The sequence below is a fragment of the Leguminivora glycinivorella genome, chromosome 2 (assembly GCF_023078275.1).
Source record: "Leguminivora glycinivorella isolate SPB_JAAS2020 chromosome 2, LegGlyc_1.1, whole genome shotgun sequence".
Classification (NCBI taxonomy): domain Eukaryota; kingdom Metazoa; phylum Arthropoda; class Insecta; order Lepidoptera; family Tortricidae; genus Leguminivora; species Leguminivora glycinivorella.
In genome coordinates this window covers 1,093,855-1,116,102 of record NC_062972.1, presented here as the reverse complement: position 1 = coordinate 1,116,102, position 22,248 = coordinate 1,093,855, and the positions used below count along the sequence as shown (strand labels likewise).

The following is a 22,248-nucleotide window of genomic DNA, read 5'->3' as shown; positions in this document are numbered from 1 at the left end:
GCCGTATATACCCACTTGGCCGGAAATCCTCATTTTCCCGGCCTCTGATGTAATGTACTATTCTCAAACATGGTATGAAATATTGATGTTATGTGCCTTATAATTGGCAGCGAAGTATGACGTTGCAGGTGCGGCTAGGACGATTGATAGATAATGGAATTTCATACAAACCTTGCAGGCCAAGGCCGGCAAAGTCTTCTTTTTTAATTTCCAAACACAGATAATTGTGACATAACATCCAGGTATTTAGCCAATTAAAAAAAAACTATAAGGGGCTTTATAGACGTGCCGACTGCAACTGGTACGGGCCCTAGACAATATTTGATTCTGGGTGCGTTATCATACAAAAAAAATTTTTTTTTCACTTTTTGTTTTTTTATAAGCGTATACGGGGTATTAAAGGGGAACGAAAATTCGATTATTTTTGCGCTGCGACGCACCGTTTAGGAGATACAGCCATCCAAAGTTACTATTTTCAGTAGACTTTATTTATTTCATACCATGTTTGAGAAAAGCACTATACATACCTCGGCGGGAAATGGGGTTGCCCGCCTCAGACCTATCCGGCCTCGCTTCGCTCGGCCGTCTATATGTCTTCGACCGGCAACCCCCTTTGTCCCGGCCTCTGTAGTAAGTACTATTAACCAAACTGATGAAACAGTTATGTGGTAAAACATACAAATATTACAAATATAAAAATCATGCTATACTGGTACCAGCATTAATATGCTGTGATAATAACGAAAAGCCTTATAATATATATTGATTTCTTTTTTGGATTGATATCCAAAGCAACAAACCGCTTACAACATTTTTGTCCTAAACATGTTATAACGAATAAACCAATGTCTAAAATAAATAATCTGGATTACTGTTTACCTGGTATTATGGCTCAAAGATTTGACAAATGTGTCCGGCGGCATAGTTTTAGCTAGGATCAGTCATTTCCTGTTTAATCCACTTTTAAACACACATTTAGGTTAATCCCTACTATTTGAAGTAGCAAGAGTGAATGTGCTATAACTGAATCGGCGAGCTCCATTTTAAGACTCTGTCTTCACTTACCATCAGGTGTGACTAGGGGCAATCGCCAATCAGTCTAATAAAAAAAATCTTTAAAAACACACGAATAACGGGATCAATGTAATTTGGTTTGGTTAAAAAAATATACAAGCAAATTCGCAACTGTGGGAACAAAAAAAATATTTTCAACAAATATTTTATATCCGCCCTTCGCCACTGGTGGTGTCCGTATTTTTTTTAATACAAGCATATTTTTTATCGCTTAACTTCAAACTCGGGTAAATCCATTCTCTTTAAGGTTGATTATGTATAAAAATATATAAATATAATCTGAAACAGAATCAACCATAGAAATATGCAGAAAAGATCTTCCAAGAAATACCAAAATTTTCACGCTGAATTCCGGGCTTGTCAGGCCCCGTAGCCGAATTAGTCCGTTGCTTCTGGAAAGTTATATATGAAAATGTTGGCATAATTAATGGAAGATTTTTTTTGATTGGGATATGTACATTACAGGCCGAAGTTATTTTTCATCAACCCTCCCCATCCCTCCCCCCTCTGCGTCACCTCTCTTCCCCCCCTTAAATAGCCGAAAATGCGGTTTTTCGCGATTTCTGACAAAACCGTTGTAGATACAGAAAAAACGTGTAGGAAAAAAGTAATCCTTGATAAATTTACTACAAATCGTTCATTGACACTTTGGTTCTAGCACTTATAGGTTTCGCGTGATCCATCACGAAAGTTGGTCCTTTACTGCAATTTTCTTTAGTGAATGTTAAGTTTTCTCCCAAATTGCTTACGAAATCTGTTTGATATTACTAAAATATTATAAACTGAAAATGAATTTCAGCGGGAAAAATAACTACCATGGGTAGGACTTGAACTCACGGCTACTGGATTGATACTCCAGGGCTCTACCAACAGCTACCAAAAGCTCATCCCCAGTCATAGATACACTATATAGATCAATGGTACTCCTAGCGACTACTACCGTGAAAATATTACGTCTTAAATAGTTACTGGAATTCCAAGACATATTGGAAATTCCACCCATGGTAGTGATTTTTCCCCCTTAATTTTATTTTAGTCATGAGTTACAATATTTTAGTTACATCAAACAAATTTCGACGATTTCGTATGCATTTTGGGCGAAAACTTAACATTCACTAAAGAAGATTGCAGCAAAGGACCAACTTTCGTGACGGATCACGCGTAAACTATAAGTGCTAGAACCAAAGTGTTAATGAATGATTTGTAGTAAATTTATTAAGGATTACTTCGTTCCTACGCGCTTTTTCTGTATCTTCAACAGTTTTGTCAGAAATCGAGAAAAACCGCATTTTCGGCACTTTAAGGGAGGGTAGAGGGGTGACGCAGAGGAGGGAGGAGTGGGGAGGGTTGATGAAAAATAACTTCGGTCTATAACGTACATATTTCAATTTAAAAAAACCTTCCATTAATTATGCCGTAATTTTAGCTAATTTCCCCCTGCTAAATGGCATTTCTCCGACGCCAAACGAAAGCGATACGCCGCTGGCTCTGTCGCGCCAATACGCAAGCGCGATAGAGATAGATATCTACTAGCGCTTCGTTTCGTGAGCGTTTCGTGAGCGATTGTGCCATTCGGCTAGCCACCCAGGAATCTAACCTATCCCAAATCAAAATCACTGTTACTATTTACGATATCTCCCGAAAGAGGTTGGCATTGCGTGAACTCGGGCGCATATTGTAAACACACATTGTTTATGTTACTGATGGGCAAGGAATATTGAGGGTTAACTAAACCATATGAAGATTATTTTTGGGCTGCTTGGTGTAAAATATGGCGTGGTACCATCGAAAAATAAAAAAGTGAATATTTCTACTGTACTTTTTATAGTTTCTATACCAAAATAGTTACCAGCACGTCGCGACAAAAAATACATAGAATAAAATATACTTATCAGTACAGATGGTCGCTTTTTTACGCACTAGTTCGAGAAGTGGTTCATTATATGCCAGGTCGAAACTTCGGAGGCTCATCTGTACTGAAAAACGTCATACGATACACGTGCGAAAAGGAAATTCGTAACTCGTGTCGATTTAAAACACTCCCTTCGGTCGTGTTTTAATTTATCGCCACTCGTTTGGAACTTCCTTTTTTACGCACTTGTATCGTAATGTACTATTTCAGTACAGATGGTGCTTTTTATACGCACTAGTGCGAGAAGTGGTTCATTATATGCAAGATCGAAACTTCGGGGGGCGATCTGTACTGAAAAACGTCGTACGATACACGTGCGAAAAGGAAATTCGTAACTCGTATCTATTTAAAACACTCCCTTCGGTCGTGTTTTAAGTTATCGCCACTCGTTTGGAACTTCCTTTTTTACGCACTTGTATCGTAATGTACTATTATTTCACATCCAATTGGACAAATATAAGATAGATACAACACAAACTAGATGCTGAATAGGATCCCACTCAGCATATTGCCATTGCAAGCCGAGGCGCTGATGGGTCCCTGACTTAATAAACTAATCTAAGAACTTAAACCAAAACGAATGACAGTTGAAACATAAATAAATATAAATAAATATTGAGGACACCTTACACAGATCAACTTAGCCCCAAACTAAGCAAATGAAATGACATGAAATTATTTATTGCCGGAAATACATTCCATAGATTATTACTAACAAAGCTTGTACTATGGGTGTTAAGCGACGATTTACATACTTAAATAGATAAATACATACTGTGGTCATCACACAAATAAATGCCCTTACCGGGATTCGAACCCAGGACCGCGGCTCAGCAGGCAGGCTCGGCTCACTACCGACTGAGCCAGACCGGTCGTCAAACAGTTATATGTAGTTCATTAATATTTTTAAAGTGTAACACTTTTGGCTAATTATGCAGTTGTGAAGTAACGTGAAATTGTGCTGCTCATTATCTTGAAATGCTTTAAACTATTCCCTCGCAGCTGAACCAGTCAACGCCCACCCATTCATCTTAGCAATTTGTAAAGTCCAGCTGTAATCTTACTAAAATGTCAGCTTCCGAACGCACTATAAATTGGCAAAATCAGTATAAATTTGATGGAAAAGAAATGAACTAAGACTTCTGTAAGAATTATTCACGGTTATTAAATCAAACTAGAACCAAATCATTTATTCATCAAATAGGCTACAGAAGTACGGTCACGGACTTTAATTGTTGATCCACTTCAAGCTCATTTTATACTGGACATCTCATAGTTACAGCTAAGACTTGTCCAGTGTAAAATGAGCTAGAAGTTAACAATTAAAGTCCGTGACTGTACTTTAACGTATTATTAACAAGAAAATTAACTTCTTAGCTTCTCTAGACTCAAATCAACTGGGAAATTGACTGTACTGACTGAGTACAGTCAACCAATTGCAACCCTAGGCCACTCTACAACCATAGCAAAATTACAAGCAGTAAGATACTCCTATTTCTTACAATCTAATTTATAACGTCACTATGAGACTATGACCTAGTTTTACAGTGGCCTAGAGGGTTCCTATTGGTTGACTATACCTCTTTTATTATCTTCAAGCTCCCGATATTTCGATTCCGCTATATAACTTTTTTCACTCTTTTTCTACAGATAGTGGAAAAGTTTTTTTTTTTTGGAAAGGTGTTAATAGTTATTTGTTATACAAGGGGGCAAAGTTGTATTTTAACGCCGAGTGTGGAATTGAAAAACGAGTAAGTGAAAGGATTCTATAGTTGAACCACGAGCGAAGCGAGTGGTTCGAGAATAGAATCCTGAACTTGTGAGTTTTTTAACACACGAGAAGTAAAATACATTTGCACCCGAGTGTAACACAAAACTTTTCGCCTCACTATAGCGAGGAAACTACAACGCAAAAAATGCGTTTATCACTGCTTCCAGTAGTTCCACAGGTGGTAAATCATCTTTATTACTAGATTCACCTACTTTTATCAATTTTAAAGCAGTTAATTTGACTTTATTCAAGGTCAAATTACTTTACCCACTAGTGGATAAAATGCGTTTTTACCCGCTGGTATTAAAGGACAAAACACGTGTTTCCGAGTTAGTGAGGGGAAAAGTACAATAATATGTACGAGTAGGTACCTAAGTTTTCCTACTTTATAATATATCACCAAGTTTCCCAAATAGGGTCATGACCAACCCTCAACTAGTCTCGTTTCCGTGACCGTATCATGTGGCGGAGGTGAATGACTTCCTCACCTACATTTCCTCTAATTATTTTTTTTCTCTGGATCGGAGCCAAATTTTAATGGACGCGCGCGCAGACAGCCGGCAAAGTGTTTCTCTTATGTTTTAGGTAGATTTCACATGCTGCCTATCAGGATTTAACATCTGAAAATGGATGTATAACTGGCTAGCTGTCTCCATTGCTCTTCCGTATTGGCTGCTTTTCGATCGGCGTCTACCGTCAACGATTGTCATTTCAGCTACGCCGGCTGGACTTTCATATTAAACCGAGCATACTGGTTCTTGTATGTAATTGGTGGTACCCTTTATTCGTTGACAAGTTATGGGTCATGATCAAGAGTTAAAATGCACTATTACTGCACCTGCCATGGCGTGAAAGTCCAGGATTTGGAGAGCATTCAACCGCCGCCCACTCTACCTGTTTGATTACCAGACATAAAATACGTAAACTATGTCCGTCTAGACTGGATGTTCCCGTCTACAATATTATCACTTATTCTGCTTAAAGCAAATTATAAAGTTGATATTTGGACTAAAGATTTATCGTGAAGATACTAGAATAATGAAAATCTACGTTTTTAAACATAATAAAGAAAGCTACACATTTCTAAAAACGTTCAGTCAGGTGTTAAATTTTTGAAGACCAAACTGTTAGTAATGAAACGCTGCTAACTATTATATATTTTTTATTCACTTTTGGAAAGTGTAAATATGAGATATCCATATCCACACTAATATTATAAATGGGAAAGTGTGTGTGTCTGTTTGTTTGTCCGTCTTTCACGGCATAACGGAACGACGAATTGACGTGATTTTTTAAGTGGAGATAGTTGAAGTAATGAAGAGTGACATGGGCTACTTTTGTCTCCTTCCAACCCCCCACTTCCCTGAAATGGAGCATGGAAGTTTGTATGAACCATTCCGCAATCTTTGAATTTAACACAAGCGAAGCCGCGGGCAAATGCTAGTACAATATACAAGTATAAATACAAAAACTTAAACAATTAACGGAAAAAGATGTACGAATCTGTGTTACCATTTCCATAAAAGCCGAATAAAAGTATAGATATAAATATACGTAAGTATCAAGCTCGTCTAGACTGAACCTGTCAAATAAATTATCACCCACTTCTGGAAAACTGGAATTAACACAAAATCCGTTGTCTCGTTGAAAAATTGATAAAATTCATTTACCAGAAGAGGATTATGACTATCTTATTGACAAGTTTATTTAACTGTATAACCCGAAGAATTAACTGTCAGTGGTTCGATATTGGGCGTTTCGTACGAACGCGGTTTCAGGTCAGGATACCTTAGGCCAAGGCCTCTTTATTATTATTTAATTTAGTGTCACAGCGTAAAACACCTGCAGAATCTTCTTATTTTTCCTACCCTTATCCCACGTTATGTGGGGTCGGCACAACTTGTCTTCCTCTTCCATTCTTCTCTATCTTTCGTCATCTCAGCATCTTCTTTCTTTCTTATATTTTCTTTCACACGATCCATCCATCGTTGCTTAGGTTTACCCCTCCCACAGGGATGGCCCTCAACATTCATCTCTTACATTCTTTTGCCTATATGAGTTTCATCCCTCCTCATTACATGTTTGTACCACCACGCTAACTTGCTACCTCATCTTCTCCGTTATAGGCGCTACTTTCAAACTTGCCCTAATATATATAAATATAATACTCATTCCTAATCCGATCCATTCTGATCACACCTGCGGAATATCAGAATTTATCGGAGGTGCACAGTTTTGTTTTCTCCAATAACTGCGTCGTTATTCGAGTGTTTGTACTTAAACTGCACACATTTTTATAGAAGTGTTATTTAACGGAAGATTTTGATCGCATTGCCGATTATCTCGTTCTCACCCAGTAAACAAAGTGGCCAAATATATTTCACCTTAGTTGTCTTTGGGACTAAACACTGGGGCCGTGGGTTGGCTCAATAGCAAGTGAAGGCCATTTAGACACCCCAGATATAACTGAACTCTACTATACGAGAGAGTACCAGTGCTCGACTGTGGCCCAGTTGATGGCACTTTCAATCTTAAGTCATTGTCTATTAATGTGACAGAAGGGTGTCATCTACTGGGTATTAGCGTGTCGAGTAATGGTACTTTTTAACCCCCGACGCAAAAACGACGGGGTGTTATAAGTTTGTTAACCCCCGACGCAAAAACGACGGTGTGTTGTCTGTCTGTATGTCTGTCTGTTTGTCTGTTTGTTTGTCTGTCTGTCTGTCTGTATGTCTGTCTGTCTGTGTGTGTGTGTGTGTGTGTGTGTGTGTGTGTGTGTGTGTCTGTCTATGACATCGTAGCTCCCGAACGGATGAACCGATTTAGATTTAGTTTTTTTTTGTTTGAAAGCTGAGTTAGTCGGGAGTGTTCTTAGGCATGTTTCATGCAAATCGGTCCACTATGTCGCGGTCGGGGGATTTTTCAAAATTTTAATACCTCTTATGTGTCACATGGTAGCAAAATGATTTCCACCTTGGGCCTTAACACCTGAATCCCTAAAAGTAGTAGTGCTCTCTCTCGCCGTAATTTGAGCATTTTAATCTAAATCGGTTCGTGGCTAAGCCCTCAATTAATCCGTGACCGACACTACCTTCTTACCGCCATATTTAATTTGGATATACCTCTATTCCCCAATGTACATCAGTTATTTTTCGCATGACTAATCCCATCGAAAACACGCTCAACCAATAATAACAAAGGTTGTTTAGTAAATATTGGACGCAAGAAAGGAAGCCACTTTATGAACATCCTGGTGGTTTACGGAATCGCCGGTCAAAACATTTCCGAAGCTCGAACTACAATGTGAACACCATGTATATGGAATAATCTGTACGTACAGCAGTGGCGACGCGTGAACATTTTTGCTGGTAAGTAAAGCCTTCTACAGATACTGCAGAATTTTAGGGAACCCGTTGGGAATCGAGTTGTATCGACGCTACGCTACTGACGTACAGTCAAGGTCTTAAATATACTATACAGGACATGAACCGGGAATTTTTTTGTTTGATTGATGAAAAAATCGTATCTCCAGAACTGTGGCTAAACACCAAGGTTCCAAGGACGAAGTGGGAGGAATTGACACCACAAATCCCCAAAAAATTTTGTCGGTTCATGAGTCAAACAACCTGTAGATTTTTTTATACCACGTCGCTGGCAAACAGGTATACGGCCCGCCTGATGGAAAGCGGTCACCGTAACCACCGTGGACGCCTGCAAACTCAAGTGGTGTCACATGGGCCATTTTTTTAAAGTTGTCCACCCCACTTTTTTTGTAGCATCGGTATTTTTTAACGATTCATACTCAGAATCGAGAAGTCTTTCGATCCTGATAGGAATAAAAGATGTCCCAAGATTTCCTACATTTTTAGACCTTTCATTCCGTTACCGCCATACAAAATGTTAACGGAGTGGAAAAAAAAACCTTGGGACACTTTATTTCTCCTATTAGGATTGAAAATGCTCGCGATTCTGGGTGGAAACCACATAAAAATTTCCAAATCCAAAAAAAAGTGGGGTGGACCACTTTGAAAAAAAAAATGACCCACATGTGCGTCGCTGACCCATTAGAAACTTGCGGATTTGTAGATGAGGACAAAGTACCAATAGTATGTATACACAACTTTTACTGCTTGATGACATCTTTTTGGCACTTTGTCCGTATCTATATTTAATATCTCGAAAAACCGCAGTTCTATTTCTTCATGGCTTCTATTCTAAATGGGTCGAAGATACCCCATTTCTAAACCATCGTTCTATTTTAAACTTTATAGTATTGACTTAAGGTCGATCTGTAATCAGTTAGAAAAGTATCACTGTTGGTTTAAAGTATTGACCATCGATCGTCTTTATTACCAAGCTTTAAGCTTGATAAATAGTGAACTGAGTACCTACGTCATTGAGAACCTTGACATGTATGCGGTAATCGAAATGTTTTACTTTAACTTTTAATTGACGCATTTGACTGTTCTATTTGTAGTGATCGATGGAAGATTCAGATTTTGTTGGTTTACTCAATTTCGATATGAATAGTAAATACCTATATCCTAAGTGTAATGTAAATTACAATGTAGTCACATCTCGGACACTGGCGATCAAATATATGAAAGAGGCGCGTTTGTTGGATTTGTCATCATAATATTTAAAAATGTAACATTTGAAGGTACTTTTCACTCAAACATTTAAATTTAAAGCAATAATGCTAATTGACAAGAAAACCGGGTCGATCCGGCCACTTTACCTGAGTTGGTTATAAAAGGGGCTGCTCGCTGGCGAGCGGTCACTTTTAGTTCTACCAGCGCCACGAACAGAGATAAGTACCTTGATCTGATTATATAATAATAATAATTGCCTGAATTAATTTATGTAATTATTTTAAGTGCCTTAATCTGATTATTTAATAAATATAAATACCTGAACTAATTTACGAAATTATTCAATGAAAATTATCTGAATTAATTTATGAAATGGATTAATAAAAATGTATTTAAAAAGTTAATATGTTTTAGTGTTTCGTAATAACTCGACAACAACACTGTTTATGCCTGATTATTGCATAATAATTATTTGAATTTAACTATGAAATTAATCAATGAAAACTACCTGAATAAATTGATGAAATTGACTAATGAAATTGTAATTAAAAATTAGTAGATATGTTTTACTATTTCATTATACGTAACTTAATAGTAACCCTGTTTATGATTTTACTCCCTTGTCGAATATTTGATGTGTTTCCAACAAGTAAATATATTGGTGTCATTGCTTTATAACCAACGCAGTTTTATTATGTCCCATATTTGCCAATTGAATTACATATTTAAATTTATTCCAAAAAAACAAATCAGGATTGCTTAAACAGCGAATTGCCCAAACTGTAAAACAATAGTACATTACATCAGAGGCCGGGAAAATGAGGATTTCCGGCCAAGTGGGTATATACGGCCGAGCGAGCGTGCGAGCGAGGCCGGATAGGGATACGAGGCCGGGAATCCGTTTTCACGCCGAGGCATGTATAGTGCTTTTCTCAAACATACAATGAAATAAAAAAAAAACCGGCCAAGAGCGTGTCGGGCCACACTCAGTGTAGGGTTCCGTAGTTTTCCGTATTTTTCTCAAAAACTACTGAACCTATCAAGTTCAAAACAATTTTCCTAGAAAGTCTTTATAAAGTTCTACTTTTGTGATTTTTTTCATATTTTTTAAACATATGGTTCAAAAGTTAGAGGGGGGGGACGCACTTTTTTTCCTTTAGGAGCGATTATTTCCGAGAATATTAATATTATCAAAAAACGATCTTAGCAAACCCTTATTAATTTTTAAATACCTATCCAACAATATATCACACGTTAGGGTTGGAATGAAAAAAAATTTCAGCCCCCACTTTACATGTAGGGGGGGTACCCTAATAAAACATTTTTTTCCATTTTTTATTTTTGCACTTTGTCGGCGTGATTCATATACATATTGGTACCAAATTTCAGCTTTCTAGTGCTAACGGTTACTGAGATTATCCGCGGACGGACGGACGGACGGACGGACGGACGGACGGACGGACGGACAGACAGACATGGCGAAACTATAAGGGTTCCTAGTTGACTACGGAACCCTAAAAAATGCTCTAAAGGACAATATTTTATAAAAAAAAGTTACTTTGCAGGCCTAGGCCTAAAAAATAATATGAAATCCCTTTACAGTCCTCTCGAGTTGTTGCGCCCAAAAAGCGATACTTCCCAGCCCATTTTAAGGAACGTAAAGACAATATTTCATTGCATGTTTGAGAAAATATATGTTTATAATTATTTTATCATATTAGTCACTTCAGGTCATATGACATTTGAGTAAAGATAATTTGTTCTTTGGAAGTTAGTTATCTCGTCATATTAGTAGTCCCTTCAGGTCATATGTCATTTGACTAAACGTAATATGTACCTTTCTTGAAAAAAACCTTGATTATTATTTTGAACAAAAAAAAGGCTGTTTATTATACCCCTTTAACATACTCGGTCGCATAATTAAATCTTTAATCTTTCATACAAACCTAAAAATAAAAACGTTTCATTATATATACAACATGCTAAATTCAGAAGTGGGATACGTTTTACCTAGCCATCTTTTAACGCTGTGAATTAAATATTTCAGAGAGAACGGATTGAAGTCTGCTGACCAACTTTCATACCACCATTCGAAGAGCAGTTTCTTCGGGCTGCCGATACCACAACATTGTGCTTCCTACATTTGGTCCTACAGGCAGCGATGATGGGACTGCACGGCCGAGGCATGGTGCACCGATTTAGGGACCTTCTGCAAACCTGAATGGACTGGCGTTGTTATGATCATTTAAGTCGGTAAGGCCCTGAGGGCTCTGCATTATCATGTGAAATTTTTTGTTTGAAGAAATATTTTTGTACCCACTGTGTTTTAAACTGATTTTATTGTACATATTTATTTTATTTTATTTCATTGGTTAGCAACAGTAAAGTTATTTACACAAAAAAGTGATGTTATACATTTAAAGAAGTATTTAAGTTATTGTAAGTATTTTGTTCACTTATTACGGAACTGCAGTTGATCGGGCTAGTTATTAAAAGAGCCAGTGTTATGACAGCTTGAATAAAGAAATTACCTCATCTTAGATCAAGTTGTTTAAAAAAAAAAAAAGTTAAATCCTGAAGTTAGGGTATAAAAGTCAGAATTGAACAATACAGGTTTAGATCAACACTGGTTTAGTTTCTTCCTTTGGGAATAAATTATACTTTGTTAATGACATAATTCGGTAAATAAGTTCTTGCTGTAAAGATTGTATTAGGACACGACTGAGCCCGTGGGATCCTATAACTGCGAAACAATATTTCGATTTTCGTATTGGTATGGGGTCTAAATCTATGTATTGACCAACGTATTTCATTTGAGAAATTCTTACAAACTGAGATAATTTATAAATCACTAATATATTTTTTGTTTGTGTATTCAGCAAAGAGGTAGTGTTCACTTAATGGGTACTAGCCAGTATTTATAACGTATGAAATATTTCGGGTATCTAAGCTTGTCAGCGTTCATCGATTTTTTTTGTCGCTAGTAACAGTAAATAATAAGTAAAATTTGATACTAATAAGTGTGTCAAGATCGGTGTTTTCAAGCAAATATGTACATTTCAAAAATCGCTTTCATTTTTTTTTACACTCGCTTTTCAATTATCCAGTATTTGTTTTCGCTTACATTTTATAATGGTTTTTCTCAACATTGACCAGAATGAGACCATTGTTTTTCTTTATGGTCCTCTAAAAACACTTCTTCCTACAAAATGGTTTAAAACTGAAAGCTCAGTTCAAGGAATTGACTCTGACTAATTATGCTATAAATTACTTCGCGTTGAACGTTAAGGCGATTGCCATTAAAATGCGATACAAAAAAATTGGCAATCGATATGTGATTTACTTTAGAAGGTGGTTTTCGTTGTTTATTTAACTATGCTGTACCAGAAACAAACAAATTAGTAATTAACCCTGCCTACGCGCAAAAATATAAATTTAATAGTAGTATATTATAGTGTTTTCTTCATATAATGGTATGGCTTCAAAGTGAAAGTTAAATACAGTAGTTTAGTTACATATTTACCTACATCATTAAACAAAAATAGATTCAAAACTTGCTGTGCTTACTTTAACCTCGTCCTGCCCATCATATAGGTACAGTTTGAGGCATTGAAATTTAAACCAAATTATTTAGTAAATTTGGTAGACTTTAGGCCGCTTTTTTTAGACCGCCTGTTGTTACCTACTATTTAAGTTCTTTATTTGTTTGTTTAGCTGTTGTCGTTGTAGTAGTGCAATAAAGTATTTTATTATTATTCCTCTTTATTTCTTTCAAATCTTAGGCTAGGCTATTTATAATACGAATATAAAAGTAAAATACAAAACCACTTACAAAACAATAAAAAAATATAAACATATTATAAAAAACCTAACCTAGGGTGCCGCCAGCAGCGGGGCAGGGCCCAAGCTGCCGGTGGTTAGGGCTGCAGAGAGAGGAACCGTCGAACTATCCGCGCTGTGTCCAAGATCACCGCCTTCTGCATCTGGCCCTTGATCCAGCCACCTAGCGAGAGTCTCTTAAGATGTTGGTCGAGACTCTTCGCTATGAGACCGTTCGCTGAAACGACTATCGGAACAATGATCGTTGATTCAACATCCCACATGGCGGTTATCTCGTGAGCCAAGTCTAGGTACTTACTGGACTTGTCCTTCTCGGCTTTCACGAGATTCTCATCATGGGGGATGGTGATGTCAACGAGCACTGCCCGGCGTTGCAGTCGATCTATTATCACAATGTCAGGCTTATTGGCTACAATAGTCCTGTCAGTGATAATAGATCGATCCCAATAGAGCGTGGCACGACCATTTTCGAGAACTGGCGCAGGTAAGTACTTGTAGTACGGTACTTCGCGGTTCACAAGGCCGTATTGAAGAGCAAGTTGCTGGTGAATAATCCTGGCTACGAGATTATGTCTGTGCAAGTACTCGCCGTTAGCAAGATGAGAACAACCGGAAATAATATGCCTGAGTGACTCTCCGGGACGGCGGCATGCCCGACAAATGTCGACCGTACCGTCGTTCAGGATATATTTCCGGTAGTTGTTCGTCATCATAACTTCGTCCGCAATTGCACAGGCAAAACCCTCGGTTTCTCCGAAGAGGTCCCCGAATCGTAACCAGTTCACCGATGCGAGCAGATCTACATCGGGTCCCGTGAGGGCCTTGTAGAACCGCCCGTGTAGCTGCTTGTTCTCCCATACCGCCTTGCGGTCCGCAGTATTTAGTACCACAGGTTTGCGCCAGTTCTCTTTCGCCAAGGAGAGCGGCGTGAGGTTTCCGTCCACTGCCACCACATCACGATGCATCCCGCACTCGTTGTTAAGGAAGTAATTCCTGAGATTGTACACCTCACGGTTGTGGAGATCTTTGGCGTTTAGGAAGCCTCGACCTCCGCACTTCCGTGGGATGTACAATCTCATAACAGACGAGCGCGGGTGTAACATACGGTGTGTGGTAAGCAGTGAGCGGACCCTCCGATCCAGGGCGTCCAGCTCAGTCTGGGTCCACCGTAGTATGCCAAAGGAGTATGTGAGTAGAGGCATTACCCAGGCGTTAAAGGCGCGCACTTTGTTGCCTCCTGACAAAAGACTGTTAAGGACTTTTGTCAGCCGACTGAAAAAGCGCTCCTTCACCGACCGTCTAATGCCAACATCCTCAATACCCAACGACTGTGACATACCAAGGTACTTATAGGTTTCTGATTCAGAGATAGATCTGAACGACATCGTCTCAGAAAGTTGTAAATTTTCTGAATTTACAACCTCCCCCGCTGTACATGCATGACCGCACACTTATCGACACCAAACTCCATTCTGATGGCGGTACTGAAAACTTCTGTGGTTTTCAATAGCACCATCAGGTCTTGGGTGTTCGGTGCAAATAGTTTGAGATCGTCCATGTACAGAAGGTGAGAGATGACTTCACCCTCTCTCCGAAGCCGGCAACCTAGCCCAGAATCCTTCAGCAGCGTGCTGAGGGGATTCAGAGCTAGGCAGAACCATAATGGACTCAAACTGTCACCCTGGAATATTCCTCGCTCAATCCTTATGAAGTCCTGCGGGCCAGGGGGGCCATCCCTGCCTCCTGGTTGACGAAGGACTGTGGTCCACCGCCTCATACATGCAGCCAGGAAGGATATTAAAGCTGCATCAAGTTTATACAGCTCCAATACCCTTCTCAGCCATGAATGAGGCACCGAATCATAGGCCTTCTTATAGTCAATCCAAGCGGCCGAAATGGCCCCCTTGTTCCGCCGAACTTGTTGGCAGATGGTCATGTCTATGAGGAGGAGCTCTTTAGTACCACGGGACCCAACCCTACATCCATTTTGAGCGGGAGCCAGAATGTTGTTAGCGACAATATGCGCGTTAATTTTTGCTCTCAAAATGGATGTAAGGAGCTTGTAAAGTGTAGGCAAGCACGTGATGGGTCTGTAGTTTTTTGCTTCCGTGGTACTACCGGACTTATAGAGCAGGAAAGTAACACCAGTTGTTAGGGAAGGTGGGAGAGAACCAAGATCGAGGGCTTGTTGAAATTGCGTTGCCAAACGCGAGTGCGAGCATCGAAACCATTTTAGCCAGAAGTTGTGCAATCCGTCCGGTCCAGGACTTTTCCAGTTCTGGGCCGTACGGGTAGCACAACTTACGTCGTCGGGGCTGATGGTGATAGCCCCCATAGGCTCGATGCTCTCGCACTCGCGTTCGACAACGGTCATCCACTCACCCTCCGTGTGTTCGACGGGCACCGACCAGATGCTACGCCAGAAATCAGACATGGCAGTAGCATCCGGCAGCCGCACGTCAGACACACGAGGGTCGGTTTCCTCCCACCTTCGGTATACTTTCCTTTGGTCGCTTTGAAAAAGACGATTCTGCTGGAATCGGTCCACACGCTTTCTGTAGCGGCGAATACGGCTTGCCCATGCATAGACTTTCTGCTTCAGGAAGTCGATGCGCTCTGTGACATTGGCCAAATAGTCGCGGGGCCTAATGTCCGTCCCCGCGAACGCCTGGTTCACAAAGCGCATTACTCGGGGGCGATTATTACCCCCTCTGAAGCAGATCAGCTTTGCAATGAGAGTCCTAAACGAGTTGATACGACGTTCAATCCGTACTTGCCATGCAGGAACACCTTCGGCGGTCCTAGTTGCACGGTCAGCGTCCGGAAACTTGACTCGAGCAACACGGCACGCCGCGATGGCCCCGCAGTACATGATCGAGTGTGTATCATCTAGATCTTTACTAGTCCGCATATATGGATCTAGTAAAGCATTTAAGGCTCCTATTAGCGCTAGATTGCGTCTATTCATGGGCAGACGTGGTAATCGTGGCCTAGGATTGCTTGTGGAGCGATACTGCGTAATCGCCTCTTCCAAAGACCTCCTCAGTTGCTCATTGGCAGGCTCACTTTCGCTCTGACTCGCGAAGTCCCCGCCGTCGTTACCGGAATCAACCCGCGGCGCCTCCGGTGCCAGGTCGGGTTCGGGCACCGGGTCCGGCGACATGGCGGGCAAATCCCGCCCCGAGGCGGGGTCCGTGCGAGTAGCGAGAGCCTCCTGGCGGAGCCGATCAAGTGTGGCGTCATCCAACCGCTTTGACCGCTGAATGACGCGCACCTGATCCGATAGCCGCTGCTCCGATACGGTGGTGGATGGCTCGAGTGCCTGAAACAGAGGCAGCATTCTCGAACGGTACGCGGATAGCCGGGTTCCCCCCTCTGTGGCCCCGTAATAGGCGCGCATGACATTCTCGTTTATTTCTCGAGTCCATGTCATGCGACGCACTACACCACCGGCAGCGGGAGCCGTGGGCGGGGCAGGATGTCCCGCAGGCCCCAAGCGTGCCGGCAGCGGTGGCCGCCCTCGTCGCGCAGGTGGTCGTGGCGGCGGCGGCGGCGGCCCGCTCTCGTCGCTCGACTCGCTGGTGTCGGCCGCGGTGGCGAACTCGTCACTCGACGGCGGTTGCGAGGAGACGGACGAGGCGGGCGAGGGTGGTGGGCGTGCGTTTACTCGTGGTGACGCTTGTAGAGCTCGTGTTTTACTTCTCGTAATCATTTCTGTTCTATGTACATGTTGAACTTATTTCTTTTGCAGCTTCAAGCCCAATTTCGTGATGGCATCATGTCATGTCCGGGGCAATATTTTCCACATAAATAAGATTAAAAAGCAACATGTAAACATAAAATGTAAAAAATTATAGAAGAGAATCTCGAAAACACGTCTGACGTTGACAGCGTCCTTTTTTTTTTTTTTTTTTTTTTTTTTTTTTTTTTTTTTTTTTATTATTATTATACCTAATTTTTTTACATTACATATTTATCATCATTGCGAGTATGTTTAATTATTTTTTTTTTCTCTTTTCGTTGAGAAGTAACGATTAAGGACGTGTCTGAGATTTTAATTTTACTTCCACGTTTACGCGTCTGTTATCGCATGTCTTAGGCTCAAAACGAATAAAGATTTATTTATTTAAACTTTTATTGCACAAATTAACAATAACAAGTACAAATGGTGGACTTAACGCCTTAAGCCAGATTCTATCAGTCAACGATTGGGCAGAACAATTGTTTGGTGGACGTCATTATAAAGCCAGTATGAGATTTTAATGATTAAATACAAGTCGATTCTATTGTAAAATAAACATAAATAGATACAATAAATGAACCTACATACATATTAACATATAAATAGATAAATAAATGGACCTAGTGCGAGACTCATAAAACATTTAATCTAGAATGTTTTGCAAATAATTGCTTACGCAGCTTGCTTAAAAAAGAGAGTTTACTCTGAGCTTGCCTGGTTTTCGAGTTTTGGTAGATTAATATCTACTACGTATTTTTATTGATTTCCGTTAATATTAGGGGACGGTTATTTAGGTAAATTACAATTGATTTCTGTAAGAAAATGTTGTCTTTTCTCTTACTGTTATCGAGTTATTCAGGGAATGAATTTAGTGACTCAGTAAGCGTAGTAATAAAGGCCGTTTTGGTAATTCCTTATTATTATTTATTGTGACATGTGACGTCATTTACTTGAGACTGACTTCACTATTTCTACGGGTGTCTCACATGATTGACAAATTTATAATGTATGAAAACGATAAAGAAAAAAAAAAACATTTTTCGAATTTAATAAGTAATTTGCCGGGTAGTTCCTGATAGTGATCCTAGCGACTATCAAATTTAACAAAAAAAAAAAAAAAAAAACAATAATAACACAAATGCCGAACAATAATAAAAATCTCACAGAAAAAGATACTGCAAAAAAAAGGGTCACTAGGTAGGTACTTACTCATCTTCCATGCTGAGTAGAGTACGGAGAATATAATGTGAATAGGCTCAAATAAAGAAAATTCTTTGGGAAGAGGACAGTTTCCAATGTATTAACTAAAATATAATCGATGATCAATCTCAATAATATAACACTATAAATAAGTTGGCGATTCTATATGCTTCTCTTCCTGATGATTCGCCAGGTTTATGCTTTACTTCTCAGATAGCTCATTACATAGTTAATATGTGATACTGTAATGCTAGTGCCCAATAAATATATTAGGTATCTACACTAAATTATATATTATTATTAGGTATTGTAAATAGTGTATGAATCTATTCTATTCTGTACTATTTACATGAAACCATTGCTGGTAATGCGATATTTGTCATGTGAATAGAATAGAGTAAGACGGGTTTTTAGTTAGTACGTCATTTGCATCTTACATGTACATAGGTACATGATAATATTATGCCCTTCATAAAATCTTATGTCGGTCAGACTGGCCGAGCTGTTTGGGAAATATAAATAATATTCACACTTGTTGATTGATTAATTGAAGTCCTTGGATACTGTATCTTTTTATGGTACAAATATCTGAAACATTTTATGATAAAACTTGATGAAAGATATACCTATCGATGAAACTATATCTGTAAAGAAAATGTAAAATGGTATACAAAATGGTAAATGGCCATATAAGTGCTGATTATCTTAAAGCATTCCGCAAAAAAAAATACTGGCTATATGTACTGTGTACTTGCTATACTTACATCAATTTAAGATTACAATAAATAACTAAAAAAAGGTAGCAATTTTTTTTTTTTTGCCGGTTGCTTTAAGTCCAGATTAGCCGTGTTGGATATGTACGTATGTAATAAAATGTGTATTATATATTATAATTATAATATGTATATGTACTGTTGGTCGGTTGTGTGTCTGATGATTGCTCGACGTCATGTCGCAACAGGTGACGGAGCTTTCATGCCAGGGCCCACAGCTACAAAAAAATGCTGGTTGGTCACAAGTCTGATGTTTGCCTAGCTTCACGGGCAGCAGGTGATGGGGCTTACATGGCAAGGCTTGTGGCTACTTATAAAACAAAAGAATGCTGGTCGGTCACAAGTCTGATGTTTGCCTAGCTTCACGGGCAGCAGGTGATGGGGCTTACATGACAAGGCTTGTGGCTACTTATAAAACAAAAGAATGCTGGTCGGTCACAAGTCTGATGTCTGCCTAGCTTCACGGGCAGCAGGTGATGGGGCTTACATGTCAGGGCTTGTGGCTACTTATAAAACAAAAGAATGCTGGTCGGTCCCAAGTCTGATGTTTGCCTAGCTTCACGGGCAGCAGGTGATGGGGCTTACATGTCAGGGCTTGTGGCTACTTATAAAACAAAAAAAAGAGAGTAATAAAAAGAGTAATCTAGTATAAAAGTAGATTAAGACATATAAATGTAAAAAAAAGGGTAATAAAAAGAGTAATCTAGTATAAGAATTAGATTAAGATATGTAACTATGTAAATTCTTTTGTACTTCGAGATCGAAGTACTTGTCAGTATGGCCGTGTTGGATTTGTCATCATAATATTTAAAAATGTAACATTTGAAGGTACTTTTCACTCAAACATTTAAATTTAAAGCAATAATGCTAATTGACAAGAAAACCGGGTCGATCCGGCCACTTTACCTGAGTTGGTTATAAAAGGGGCTGCTCGCTGGCGAGCGGTCACTTTTAGTTCTACCAGCGCCACGAACAGAGATAAGTACCTTGATCTGATTATATAATAATAATAATTGCCTGAATTAATTTATGTAATTATTTTAAGTGCCTTAATCTGATTATTTAATAAATATAAATACCTGAACTAATTTACGAAATTATTCAATGAAAATTATCTGAATTAATTTATGAAATGGATTAATAAAAATGTATTTAAAAAGTTAATATGTTTTAGTGTTTCGTAATAACTCGACAACAACACTGTTTATGCCTGATTATTGCATAATAATTATTTGAATTTAACTATGAAATTAATCAATGAAAACTACCTGAATAAATTGATGAAATTGACTAATGAAATTGTAATTAAAAATTAGTAGATATGTTTTACTATTTCATTATACGTAACTTAATAGTAACCCTGTTTATGATTTTACTCCCTTGTCGAATATTTGATGTGTTTCCAACAAGTAAATATATTGGTGTCATTGCTTTATAACCAACGCAGTTTTATTATGTCCCATATTTGCCAATTGAATTACATATTTAAATTTATTCCAAAAAAACAAATCAGGATTGCTTAAACAGCGAATTGCCCAAACTGTAAAACAAATATATGTTTATAATTATTTTATCATATTAGTCACTTCAGGTCATATGACATTTGAGTAAAGATAATTTGTTCTTTGGAAGTTAGTTATCTCGTCATATTAGTAGTCCCTTCAGGTCATATGTCATTTGACTAAACGTAATATGTACCTTTCTTGAAAAAAACCTTGATTATTATTTTGAACAAAAAAAAGGCTGTTTATTATACCCCTTTAACATACTCGGTCGCATAATTAAATCTTTAATCTTTCATACAAACCTAAAAATAAAAACGTTTCATTATATATACAACATGCTAAATCGTTCCTAGCACACATTCTAAGCTCGTTTATTGGGTGAACGCGTACCATCACCATGCTTGTATGAGTGAGATATGACAGGTGAGGTAACCGAGAGGTGGGCGGCACTTTCAGCGGGGAGCGGGAGTAGCCATACCTATTTTATTTAGTATACTGTGGTGCAGTTCCCACTTAGGGTTTCCCCAAACCTATCGACGCGGTTTCGGCTCTAGACGACGAAAAACGCGCGTTAGTGTGAAGACGCAAATACCAATGATCCAAAACTATATTCACAAGAAATAATTGTCCATGTTTTAGAGGCGCGTATGTATATACGTACAGAGTAAAATAAAAAGGACCGTTCCCATTTTGTATAGTGATTGATGAGGTTATAATGAACAACTTTTATTATGGGACAAATCCTGAAATCGCAAAAAAAAAAATGTCTCATACATTTCGACTCTTACGATGCCGCTCATTTCTATGAAACAGCCAATTTTTTTTTCGCGATTTCAGCATTGGTCCCATAGTAAAATTTGTTTATTATGACCTCAAAAGTCACTATGCAAAGTTTGAAATGTCCTTTTTATAACACCCTGTATATTTTTGGAACATAGCTTGTAAAGATGTTTTAGTGACTCGACCGAACCTATAAAGAGTAATGGTCTCGGAGGGTTTACGTCGGGTTTATAGTGAGTTTTATGGATTTTGTGGGCCAATTGGCTGAAAATTGACGGGAATTAGGCTATTCTATTGCCACATAAAGTTGGCTTGGAGTATTTTTAGAGCTTGGTGGCTTGTTTTGGAAGAAACATCGTAGTTTTGGTCTTCCAAGCTTAAAGCTCGAAGGAGTGTATAGCAGATACATTATTTATGCTGCGTTTATCACTTTGAAGAATCTTCTTTTCTTTCACCTTTGGAAGACTAAGTGTACCTGAGCGATGCGTTCGGTGAGACAACAACGGGGCTTGCGAGCATACGTCCACCCTATGCAGCAGCGTTGAGTAGGACACTTACAAGTATAAGCTTCAATTGCACCCCCTGCATGCCCAATATGAGCGTGTACTCAGACCTTCCTGAATTCCTGATATCCTAATCTCAAGTTTATATACGCGATCAACTTATGGTGCTCGCGCCTTACAGCAGAAAAGGCTATTCAATTCATATTCTCAAGAACAAAATCACAATCAGAATTTTAATTCGCTTTACAAACAGTACATGCAACACACATAACTCACCAACATCGGTAAAGAACGCCGAATGTCTGTTCGGGCTGGATGGTACGGAGGCCGAAGCCGAAGTCAGGAAAGCTCTCTTCACTTTAGTCCATTTGGAGGCCCGCGGAGGCCGGTGCTGAGGGGGCCTCGCACCGAGCTCGAGGGACCGCTGCTTGCGGAGGACTGGGTGGGATGGCTCGGATTCTGTGTTGAAAATAATACATTTTAATTTAAAGAGTAAACAAGCTTCTATTGTCTTTAGACTTCTTGACGTTTCTTATTTGCTTAAGATGTGACTCGC

At 39.0% G+C, this 22,248-nt stretch overlaps 1 protein-coding gene across 2 annotated transcripts in view; it reads right to left on the bottom strand.

Moving 5' to 3' along the window:
• The window catches only part of LOC125236796 (nucleolar and coiled-body phosphoprotein 1), an 88,052-nt gene that overhangs the window by 55,029 nt on the left and 10,775 nt on the right, over positions 1-22,248 (bottom strand). For both annotated transcript variants that reach the window (XM_048143737.1, XM_048143743.1), the window contains exon 4: positions 21,969-22,151. In XM_048143737.1, coding sequence (XP_047999694.1) covers positions 21,969-22,151 — 183 coding nt within the window. The remainder of the gene's footprint in view (positions 1-21,968; positions 22,152-22,248) is intronic.